Source organism: Metschnikowia bicuspidata, assembly GCF_001664035.1.
Source record: "Metschnikowia bicuspidata var. bicuspidata NRRL YB-4993 chromosome Unknown METBIscaffold_1, whole genome shotgun sequence".
NCBI lineage: Eukaryota > Fungi > Ascomycota > Pichiomycetes > Serinales > Metschnikowiaceae > Metschnikowia > Metschnikowia bicuspidata.
Genome location: NW_017387731.1, coordinates 1,560,849 through 1,572,780, shown reverse-complemented (window position 1 = coordinate 1,572,780; position 11,932 = coordinate 1,560,849). Strand labels below are relative to the sequence as shown.

At 51.8% G+C, this 11,932-nt stretch overlaps 4 protein-coding genes across 4 annotated transcripts in view; 3 read left to right on the top strand and 1 right to left on the bottom strand.

Annotated features, from left to right (window-relative positions):
- The window catches only part of METBIDRAFT_29681 (arginyltransferase), a 2,522-nt gene extending 1,811 nt beyond the window's left edge, over positions 1–711 (top strand). Inside the window, exon 2 of the mRNA XM_018855457.1 lies at positions 10–711. Within this exon, the coding sequence (XP_018713630.1) occupies positions 10–675 (666 nt within the window). The 3' untranslated portion in view covers positions 676–711. The remainder of the gene's footprint in view (positions 1–9) is intronic.
- A 1,591-nt stretch (positions 712–2,302) lies between these two features.
- METBIDRAFT_9451 (uncharacterized protein) lies at positions 2,303–4,783 on the top strand (the record flags this gene model as incomplete). Its single annotated transcript, XM_018859393.1, has 1 exon — positions 2,303–4,783. One exon carries the CDS (start codon positions 2,303–2,305, stop codon positions 4,781–4,783), a length of 2,481 nt encoding a protein of 826 aa, XP_018713629.1.
- A 2,553-nt stretch (positions 4,784–7,336) lies between these two features.
- Positions 7,337–7,738, top strand: COX13 (cytochrome c oxidase subunit VIa; the record flags this gene model as incomplete). Its single annotated transcript, XM_018858497.1, has 1 exon — positions 7,337–7,738. The coding sequence occupies one exon, from the start codon at positions 7,337–7,339 to the stop codon at positions 7,736–7,738; it is 402 nt and encodes a 133-aa protein (XP_018713628.1).
- An 845-nt stretch (positions 7,739–8,583) lies between these two features.
- On the bottom strand, positions 8,584–10,647 carry CDC55 (protein phosphatase 2A regulatory subunit). Its single transcript, XM_018853675.1, has one exon. The coding sequence runs from the start codon at positions 10,293–10,295 to the stop codon at positions 8,820–8,822; it is 1,476 nt and encodes a 491-aa protein (XP_018713627.1). The 5' UTR covers positions 10,296–10,647; the 3' UTR covers positions 8,584–8,819.
- Positions 10,648–11,932: the final 1,285 nt, after the last annotated feature.

Genomic DNA, 11,932 nt, shown 5'->3' with positions numbered 1-11,932 from the left:
AGTGGAGAGGAGAGCGAGGTTGAAAGTGGCGAGGGGAGCGAGGTTGAGAGGAGCGAGGTTGAAAAGAAGAGCGAGGTTGGAAGTGGAAAGGAGAGCGAGGTCCAGGGTGTTTGCCGTATCACCAATCAATCTGAAAACGCAAACAAGAAAGACGGAAGAAGCAAAGACAACAAGTCCGGCGAGGACACGGCACCTACCCAACAACGACAAGATTGCAAAACAGGGTGCGGCAAAATCTGCTGCGGCAAATCCAAACCGGGGCCTGAGGACACCACGGAATCCGAGCTGGACGAGGGCGAACATGAACTCACGTTGTCGGGCCTGCCCGGTGCCTGGAGACATAATATCGTGGATGTTTCGCAGCAAATCTACAGCAATAAAGAGACATACAAAACGGCGGAAATCGCCGAAAAAGTGCTCGGCTCCCAATTGGGGTGCTCGGCCTCGGAGCTTCCGCGCGTCCTCCCAGGCGCCATTCCACTAGTCCAGCTAGTGTCGTGGATCGAAGAAAATGCGTTGGATCTAGGGCTTCCGGTGACAGTTTATAGCACTCGCACGGGCCGGTTGCACGAGTGCGATCTTGGCGAATTGCCCCCCACAGAAAGGAACCACGTGATCGATTTTCTCCGTTTGTTCGGCTTGGAACGCACGCAGACAGCGATAATCCTCGTATAAATATGGCATTTAGGGCTCAATTCGGTAAAAGCGTCTGTTTTCAAGCAGTGGTGTAGACTCGTAGCCCTAGCTGGCGGTGCACCCGTGCACCCCGTTAGGGTAGACGGTTTGTCGCGTCGATCTTGACAGACTCCAACGATGAGATGGGGTTACCCGCCCACGCGGAAAACTATATAAGGACATGGATCCATCCGCCCTTACTGGTTTTTCTTTTTTTCTTTGTCGACGTACTTCATAGGATCATTTCTATAGGTCACGTTCCACAATGACTCTTCTAAAGAGCCACTGAATCCAACTTGGTTGATGAGTAAGATACCCTTGCGCCCTCAAAGTGAGAACTAATTTAGCTTGTCCACGATCCTTTGCGGTCTGGTCATCTACAATTTGTTTGCCTTTTACTTGACACCATTCTTCGTGAGTGTGTGTTGCCAAAAGGAGCGATGATCTTGACCCTTTTTTGAATGCTTCTTCGGAAGACTCAGCTAAGGGTGGGCACAAGTGGCAGTCTGACAAGTTACAAGCCTAGAGCTTCCTTTTTTAGGGGCTGTAGGCTGTGACTATAGTTAACCTTGCGGTGTGTCGACCATTGTAAAATTGGGATTGCTGAGTGCCTCTGAGGCTGCCAGTAACTCCAGCTTCTCTTCTCTATTCTCTTAAATTATAGTTTCGGAAGGTGTTTGTGCTTTGTAATGCCCAAACTTTCTTGAAAACTATGATGTTGGCTACTGTCGTTGGTGTCGTTTTTATGATCTCTAGTTGACGTGATGAGCAATTGTCGCGTGAGTAGAAGCCGTGTTGGCTTTGTCTCACAACCTCTGCATGTTGACGGCCCGGAATCCTCATTACCTGATGGAGTGTGCATACGTCCATGTCTAGCTGAACCATATCATTGCTATCACAAAAAAGCCGCATACCCAAACAAAACCCGTTTTTTGCCAAACAAGGCCCAGACATGCCGATCTGTCATCGCTGGGACGCGCCCACATACAGGAACACATACATGCGCACCGCCACTCGGCGTTTGAAACGCTTGCTCATTGGGTGCCGAAACAAGGCTTAACAATGCGGGCACGAGACCGCAGTTTTGCCGCAGTAGGCCATTATTTGGATAGCTCGATTCGCCAGCTTTGGCAGCTTCACCAGTGGACGAGGACCAGAATTTCATCACAGCTCCAGGCAATTTCCAGCGCCTCTCTGTAGTGTCCAGGCTGGGCCGGGATCCAGGCGCCTGCATGTGGCCGGCAAATGAAATATTTAGCCGCACCCGTCTGCAGGCCCCATGCAAGCACCTGCGCCATGTTTTCCATGTTTGGCGGGTCACAGCTAGAGATCCATTGAAAAACCCGTCCCCTGCCGATATTGTAGAGGAGGCTGCTGGCCTTAGGGCATACATATATATGTGTCGCCGCGTGCCGCTTGCGATTCCTCCGTACTTTCTATTTCTATCATTCTGGTGAGCTGCTGGTCTGGTGGGCTTCTTTTTCCGCAAGTATAATTCTCCAGCACCCTTTGTGACATATCTGGATATAGACCAGAGGACGGGGATTTCAAGTTGGCCCTGCCATCAGATTGATTGACGCTGCATTTTGCGTCCCAGTCCCAAGGACACACAGACACACCACGAAGAATGACCTCCATCCGCCGATCTCGCTGCGTATACATTGCTGCGTTGACGGCGCTCGCGTACTTGATAATCTTCTGCGTGATCAGCTACAACGGCATGACAACACAGCTCTTTTCGGCAAAGCTCAAGGAGTTTTCGCTCGATTCCCCGGGGCTCCGGTCTCTTTTTGACGTCCAGGACTCGTATTCCTTGGACGCATGGGCAGACGCCATTTTCCGGCGCAAGGTCTCGGACCGCCCGGCCGACGATGCCATTCGCATGGCCAGATACAGCATCGACGGGCCGTCTGAAAGCAGCGATCTAGTGGAGGTGCCCGGGTTTTTGCGGGGCGAGGGCGAAAACCCCCACTTGACCCCCCACGAGCCGCGGCTCACTCTAGGCCTCTTGCTCAGCGAACTCAACGCCAACTTGGCCGGGCAGCACACGTTGGAAACACTCCGCATCCCGTCCTTCCACTGGGCGGACTGGACGGACTTGGCGCTTTTAGACACAAAGATGCTCTCTGTGAAAGACAGCCCCGCCACGTGCGAGCTGCTCAACCCCACCCGCAAGGAACGCAACCTCATGCAGAAGGACATTGCGTTGGACGCCAGCCGCTTCTGCTTCAATGACGCAGACCTTGCGGCGGCCATGCAAGAGCACGCGGACAACCCATTCTTGGCGCCGTACCTCCAGAAAATCGCCGACCTGCCCTACAAAGCCGGGCTCCACGTCCACCAGTTCCCGAACCGGACATCGCAACGCATCCGTGCCATTGCCGCTGCGTCATACGTGCACGATTTCATGCCGGCGCCCTTGGCGGTGCACCTCCTCCTTCCCAAAGGGGCCCAGCAGATGGCCCCTCTCCATGTGCCGGTCAACCAGGACGTGTCAGGCCGGATCCGCATGGCCGACACGCCCCAGGCCCGCGCCGTGGCCGGACGCAGCCCAGTCCTCGACATCCGGCGGGAATTGTCCAGCCTCGCCGCGCACGTGGACAACAGCTCGCTCCCCGCATGGAAGTACCGCAAGGAATTGGCCCATGAGGCGTTTGTCGACACGCTGGCAAGCATCATGGAGCAGCTCGCGCAGCAGCCGAACCTCTCGCCGCAGGAGTCCAACTACCTCGACAGTCTCCGGCTTTCGGTCGGCACCAAGACCCCCACCAAGTACTTCAACGAGGCGCTCTTGGTGCGCAACGAGCCGGAGTGGGCCAGCGGGAGCCACTACGACTGGCGCTTCTTCAAGGGCCTCCAGTCCGCGCAGGACGAGCACGCGGTGCTTTTGCACGGGCTCATTCTGGCGTGGCTCCGCTTCACCAACGCCAACGACATCACCTCGTGGATCGCGCACGGGTCGCTTTTGGGCTGGTACTGGAACGGCCTCTCGTTTCCCTGGGACGCCGACTACGACGTGCAGGTGCCCATCCGGGACCTCCACACGCTCTCGCGGAAATTCAACCAGACCGTGGTGGTGGATTTTGGAGCACTGGCCTCTCAGGAGGTGCGGCTCGGCCGCTACTTCCTCGACTGCGGCACCTGGGTCAGCCACCGCGACCGGGGCAACGGCTTGAACAATATCGACGCCAGATTCATCGACATGGACTCGGGCCTATACATCGACATCACCGCGCTCGCCGTGTCGCTGACCGCCACGCCCCGGAGGTACTACGGCCAGCTCCCGAAGGAGTTCCAGAAGACCAACTTCGTGCAGAAAGTCAAGGCCGACCCCGACTTCGGCCTCCGGCAGAACACGGCCGCCCAGCTCTACAACTGCCGGAACAAGCACTTCATGTCGTTGGCCGAAATATCGCCGCTCCGCCTCACCATGATGGAGGGCGTGCCCGCATACATTCCCAACGAGTTCTCCAAGATCTTGGACGTGGAGTACACGCGAGGCATTGACTCCAAACGCTTCAAGTCGTATGCGTTTTTGCCGCGGCTCCGCCTCTGGGCCAGCTACAAGGCCATCCACAAGTACACCCGTGGCCGCAGCGCAAACGACAAGAAGATCCAGATGGGGGGCCACTCCAAGATCGCGCGTGAAACCGTGGACACGCTCTCGGTGTTTTCGTTCAACGACCAGGACTACCTTGAGCTCATGTACCTTGAGCAGGACTTGTTGTTTGAGTACCTTGTGACAAAAGAGACCACCTTGTTTCATCAGAAGGAAATGGACTTGTTGCTCCAGGGCCAGTCTGCCGAGACCCTACTCTTTCCCAATGGGGAGCTCGTGGCGCCGGCGCAGCTCCGCCATGATCTCAATAACTACAATGCCGTGAAGGTGCAGAGCGGGTTTGGCGAGCGAATGGGCGAGTACATGTCGATGGCACAAGCTCTAAAGACAGGGAAAGCAAACCAAGCAGGAAGGATGAACCCATACAAGGACCGGCCAGAAGAGGGCGACAGAACGGTCCAGGGACCACCAAAAGAGGATGGCCAACTGGAGGGACCACCAAACGAAGCTCTGAAAAACCTCCCATTGCTTTCGCAGTCAGATGAATAGACATCCAACAACGAGAAGGCCTGGCCGGCCTACAGGGTTCACATACTTGGCCTCTGCGGTTTGTCTGGTGCTTTATGGAAGCATCAGTGTAATATTCGGCGCCGCTTGATCTAGATGAAACAACCAGATGTATTATTAAAGATATCTCATGCCCATTGCCCTTTACTTCATGCAACTTCAGTATTAATTACTCATTGTGACATCATATTTCTGTACCACTTCATGTACCTCTCAAGTCAGTCTCGATTTTTCTTCCAGCTATTCTTTGCATTCTCAATTTTCCATTCTCAACTCTAGTGTAAAACTTTAAGAAGCCATGCATGATTTGTGAAATTTCAGCCGTATCGCCTTTAAGACTTAAAGTCTCCAATTACAATGCTTGAAATATTGACAGCCGTAGATGGGCTTGCTTCAACTTCTTAACGCTTGTATAATCTATATTTGGCTCGACACGCTCAGACCAAGTTCAAACTGCATCCAATGAATTTTAAGAGCTCATGTAAATTTCCCGGCAACCTCACAATGTGCTACGGGCTAAGAACCAACACAGCAAATTTCCAAATTTTCCAGCAAAACCATTAATAATTTTTTTCACTAGTTGGGAAATACATTGTTTTGGACTTGGATCCTCTGCAGCGGCAAGTTTAACCCAGGAAGAGAACAGGGTTTAATTCTTTTGTTCATGACTGCAGGTTCGAGATGAGTTCCCGACCCTTCTGTGTCAAAGTTGGAAAGCTGTTCAACGATGTTTCTAGCCCGTCCGCTGTGTATTTCAACTAAGCAATTAAGACCGTCTCTACCAAATTCCCCGCATCCTTTGCTCACTTTTCTTCCGATTTCATCTCACGGCATGTCCATTTACTCTTCCTAGTAAAACTTCCTGCAAGACTCCAAATGGGTCACGCAAGCAGTGACGGGGTTCCGGCAAACTCACTTTCAAAATCTTTCCACTCACACGGGATACAAAAAAATTAATTCCTTTTTCTTACGCCAAGGCTTTCCATAATAGGGGATCTGAATGATTTGCTTGCAATGGTGTCTATGAGTTCTGTTTTTGCGTATTACAAATGTCATACTCAATTCATATTACTTTAAACCAAGCAACTGTTTGGTAAAACTTCATCCCATCGAAACAATCGAGAGTAGCCAATTAGTATTTTTCACAAAGAGTCCGCGTAAATTGCTAGCTCTTTAAATTTCACTCGCGTTAATCTACGATATATCCCGATCACAAAATAGTGGAAACTTGAAGCATTTAAAATGTTCTATTGTGGTAGCAAACCTATCCACCAACTCATGCCGCCCAGAAAAGTTTTACACGACAATAATCTATACCTTTTGTTTCGGATGAGGCGGAGACATATTATCATATAAAATGCCGTTTGTTCCTTTCAATTGAGATTAAAAACCAAACTCTCATCACAGATAAGAATGAAAATCTCACCGTATCTTTCTTTCTTGTTTTGGCTTTTGCCTTCGGCCAAGATCCAGACGCGGACACGACGAGGCTAGTGAAAATCATTGATCCGGAGAACACGGAAATCTACGGCTATGTTTCCATAAACGAGAATAGAATGGCTATCGTTGGAGAAAATTATGCGTTCAAACTTAATTTCATGTTAATTGAAGGACACGTCTCGGACTTGTACGGCAAATTATTGTGTCTGAACAAGGAGAAGTACAACTGGGTCACAACAACGCGAGGAATATCATATATTACGATGGATACTTGCGTTTAACGGTGACATTGTCTTCCAATTGTGTCGGGATGGAATTAATCGGTTTGAGAGTCAGTGTGACGTTGAGAAGCTTGTTTTTCTCGGGTTGCGTAGCGTCATATAGTTCCAAAGTAGACTTGGCCTTTTATGTATAGGTCTATGGTCTAATAAATCATGTTCCTGAGGTTTACCCCAGGCCTTATGCCAGCATAGGACTGAACTCATACCGAATTTTCCAAGGATTCAGTCTATCCGCAAGTAGATATCCAAAAACTGAGATTTGCTTTTATATTTGATGCTCAGGTTGAAACCTTCATTGGTAGTTCTGAGACTCGTGTTATTACTCAGTGTTATAACTCAGTCTACTGCACGGTGCCAGTATTAGGGGTCCGTCTGTATACACAGTCACGTGCACATGTTCCCGGCATCCCTAGTAGAATACTGGGAGAGCCAGGAGCAAGACAAAACACGATAAAAAAACAAAGACGAAGATTTTATCCGAAAGCTATCTTAGTTTGGGCGCGGTGTTCTTTTTAGCTAATAAAGCTGGTGCGCACCTATGCCGAGGGCCAGAGTTAGGCCAACAAAATCAGCAACAAGACCCAAAAAAGCAGCATTGTCTGATGTGTGATACCAGCAGCAGTTCCTGGGAGCCGCCATTGACCGCAAAGAGAAGCTTTTCTTTTTCCAGATTTCCGTGTGCTGTCCACCCGGAAACACGCCACTTTCAGCAGGGGTCACGTGACGCGCGCACAGCCAATCACAGTGCCATGACCAAGCAAAACCCACTTCCCAATCTCCAAAGCTCATCTACATTACGGAAGCCCCACACAAAATGTTCAGAAACATCGCCCAGCGCTCTTTTCAGAGATTCAACTCGCACGGTCACGTGTCCAAGCTCATCAAGGAGGACGCCTTCAAGAACCTGTACAACAAGGAGGCCGGCGAGGCGTTCAAGAAAGCGCAGTACGAAAAGGCCCACCATTCGGAGGGCATCACCGAGTTGTGGAAGAAAATCACCTTCTACGTGGCCTTGCCCGCGGTGCTTTTGACTGCCATTCCTATTCTCAAGACTGAGCTCGAGCACGCCAAGCACAGAGAGCATTTGAGACACTTGTCTGACGAAGAATGGCCTGTCCAGTACGAGTACCAGAACTTGAGACAGAAGAAGTTTTTCTGGGGTGACGGCGACAAGACGTTGTTCTGGAACTCGGACGTCAACAGACACGTGGAGTAAGTTCCCAGGCCCGTGTCCTGCTATAGCGTAAGATCTCTGAATATACGACGTAAACCAAGAAATGTGTAGCTGCCGCGGCATGCTGATAAGGCTAGTAGTGGGGAGGGGGAATGGGGGATGTGTTGTTATGATTGACATGTTTTGTTTGCAGGCAGTGGGCGGGTCTTATGGAAGGGGTATATCAATGATGGGGAGACGGGTGTTGGGACTCTGCAGTGAGACACAATCGCAGAGGACTTTAGGAGTGGGATGCTGGAATTTACAGGGACGCGAGAGGCATTTGTTTGGCGTCTGGGGAGAAACCAGCAGGGTGCAAGAAGGCCGAAAGTTCAGGAACCGTTCTCTCCAGCAAAGCGTTTGAGGCACATCTTAAGATATCAATTGAAAGAAGTGGGCCAATGTCCACCTCCATTGAGGAAGTTCGAACGGGATCGCCTGATTTGGTGGTTTTTACAACCCACGGCAGTGGTGTTTTGGGGAGCCCTGAGACATTTCCATCCAGGACCAGATATAGATTTGCGTAGCCTCGATATAACAGTCCCATTGTGTCTGGGCGTCTCTTGCCGACCTCGACTTGCAAGCAGCCAACCCGAGACTCTTTCTGATCATGAGTTAGATGTACTGGCCGTGGAGTCGTTCTGAGATCACTCTGGAGATAACCCTGGAGTGACTTTGAGCTAATTTTGGGATCACTCTTAGCTAACTCTGGAGTCGCTCGAAGCTAACCATGGAGTGGCTCTAAGCTAGCCATGGAGTCGCTCGAAGCTAACCACGGAGTGGCTCGAAGCTAACCATGGAGTGGCTCTAAGCTAGCCATGGAGTCGCTCTTGGCTAACTTTGAACTCACTCTTAGCTAACTCTGAACTCACTCTTAGCTAACTCTGAACTCGCTCTAAGCTAACCATCGAACCACTCGAAGATAACCCAGGGCACCGCCTCTAACGGTCCCCAACGCGGCCAGAGGCCCACAGCCGCTGCTCACCCAGCCCGAAAGGCCGCATGCCAGGCACCTGTCTCATCTAGGTATTATTATATGGAACATACACACTTCATGAATCGTTAGTACACGGGCAGGCCCCGCTCACAAGGCCAGGAAAATGTAGAGATTATTGGTCGCGGCAATGGCCACACTGTTCTCCTGCGGGTGCCATGACAAGTGGAGAATGCTCTTCTTGAAGTCGATGAAGTCGCTGTGGTCACCCAGACCCACGCCGCTCATCAAGCGGCGGCGTGCGGCCGGCTCGCCCGGCAGCTTCTTCAGCTTGAACGCCGACTTGTCGGCCTGCAACACGATCTCGTCCTGCGGCTCGTCGTCCGCATAGGGCGAGTGGGGCGAGTGCGGATAGTGGGCCGGCGCGGGCGGCGACTCGCCGTCGCCGTCGTGGTCGGACACGTCGTCGTCGTCGTCGTCGGTTGCGCCGAACGCAGGCTTGGGAGCGGCGGCGGGCGCGGCGCCCACTGCGCTCGGGTAGATCATGAAGTTGTTGTTGTAGGAGCCGGTCATCACGGACTTGTTGTCGCCGCTAAGCTGGACCTCGAACTTGTCGAAGATGGCGTCGTTCTCGTAGGTATCGCACAAGCGGTCGCGGAGGCCCTCGTGCACGTTGATGGTGCGGAGCGGCTTCAGCTCCATGGCCAAGTCCCAGATCTTGACGGTCATGTAGTCGCGCGACACCACGTAGCGGCCGTCGTGCGAGAACTTGACGTCGGAGATGGACGAGGTGATCTCCGTGAAGAAGTTGTGCAGCGCCGGGTCCAAGTACTCCTCGAACAGCTTGGCGTGCGCGTCGCACAAGGAGTTCAGGCGCATGTCCGCCAACTTAATGGTGCCCTTGGACAGCGAGTACATGAACAAGTTGCAGTGGCGCGGGTGGAACTCCGCGCTGGTGATGACCTCGGTCAACTCCTCCATGTTGGCGGGCTTGATGTCCACGATGTTGAACAGCTGGTCCGGGATGTCCAAGTTCCACAAGTTGATGCGCAAGTCGTCCAGCGAGAGGTACGTCTCCTGGTCCAGGTTGACGGAGATGGAGTTGATGTGGTACGCGTGCGCGTTCAGGTAGATCTTCTTGGGCTGCGCCAGGATCAACTTGTCGTGGAACGTCATTTTGGGCAAGCGGAGGTCGCCCACCAGAAACTGCGACGACGGCAAGTGCGCCTGCCCGTTGAGGTTGTTTTCGCTCACCAACTTCACGCGGCGCTCCAGCACCTTCCACAACTTGATGGTCTTGTCGTTGGTCAGCAAGAGGTACAACGCGTTGTTGGCGCTCTGCAACCACTTGATCTTGTTGATTTTCTCCTCCACCTCCAACGACTTGAGGTAGTCGAACTCCGCGTCGTGGCTCTGGAACTCCGTGAAGAACTTGTACTCACACGCGGCTGATTTGGCGGCGTTGCGCTCAAAGAGCACCACGCGCCCGCCCTTGTCGCCGGTGGCCAAGAACTGGCCCGTGCTGTCGAACTCCACGGTGGAGATGATGTCGGCCTCGGTGATGTTCTCAATGTCGCCCTTGTCGCCGAAGCACTGCGAGAATTTCCATTTGTGGTCCATGGTCATGGCTGGCGGCGGGCGGGGGCATGCAATGGCGGCAATGCCCGGGGAAAAGCGGTGTTTTCAGGGGGGTTTGGCGCTGGGGATGGACGGAGCAACGGTGCGCTGGGTCCGGCGGGGCGGAGGGCGGAGTCGGGCGGGAAAAGCGGCCAGGAAAGGCAGGCGGGGGGTTCCGGGCGCTGGGCGTGGGTGGCGGTGCCGGGGTGGTTTTTTTTTGGTGTGGGCAAAAAAACCGGGGGTGCTTTTGTTGGTCTTGGGAGGCCTGGTGGTGGTTTTCGTTTCTGCTCGAGGCTCTGGGCGCGCCTGGGGCCAAGATCGGCGGGGCGAGCAGTGCGGCGAGCAAACAAGAGGGAAGGGCCCGGGGCGAGGGGCGGCCAGAGAGGACGGGAGGAGAGACAGAGAGGAAGGAGAAAAATGAGGGAAAGAAGAAAAGAAAATGACGGAAAGAGAAAGGAGGGGAAGCAAGAAGAATAAATGATGGAAAGGAGGAAAGAAAATGATGGAAAGGAGGAAAGATAATGAGGGAAGGGAAGCGAGATAATGAGGGAAGGGAAGAAAGGTGAGGGAACGAAGAAAGAACAAAATGAGAGAGAAAAATTGAGAGAATTGAGGCAGGAGAAATGGAAGAACTGATATGTGCAACCAAGGAGAAAGCCAGAACGGGCGGGATAGGGGGAAAATTGGATGAGGCAGAAAAACGGGGCCGTCCATGGAAGAGGCAAAAAAGGCCACGGCAACTGGCGCCGATCTGGATCTCTTCCTGGGCCTGCGCTTTTGGAGTGGCGCATCTCTGGTGCTGAGGCTGGCCGCGAAATTGCCATGGCCCTATTCTGGCGCCAGGCGAGGGGCAGCCGGGCCGCGGGGCCGCACCCGTGCACCGCGCTGGAATAAGCTTTGGGGCGGGGAGGGTGGATGGAAGTGTGGGCTTATTCTGTTTAAGAAATAGAGATGGTGCATTTATAGTGATGTGATGTAGATGGTGTATTCATGAGGATGTGATTTAGATGGTGTATTTATGAGGATGTGATTTAGATAGTGTATTTATGATGATGCGATTCAGATAGTGTATTTATGATGATGCGATTCAGATGGTGTATTCATGAGGATGTGATTTAGATGGTGTATTTATGAGGATGTGATTTAGATGATGTATTTATGAGGGTGTGACTTGGATGGTGTATTTATGAGGATGTGATTTAGATGGTGTATTTATGAGGATGTGATTTAGATGGTGTATTTATGAGGGTGTGACTTGGATGGTGTATTTATGAGGATGTGATTTAGATGGTGTGACTGATAATGATGTCATGTAAATGGTGTGATTGATAGTGATGTGATCTGGATTAAGGCGATTTGGATTGGTGTGATTAGATTGAGGTGGTCTAGATTGAGGTGCTTCATGTTTATGCACCTTACATTGATGTGCTTTATATTGATGTGTCTTATATTGGTATGATTTTATTGGTGTAATTAAAATTGACTTGATTTACATTGATGTACCTTATATTGATGTGCTTTGTATTGATGTGATTTAAATTGATGTAATATAGATTGGTGTGATTTATAAGTATGCGATTTAGATTGATGTGATCTAGATTGATGTGATCTGGATTGATGTGATCTGGATTAAGGTGATGTGGATT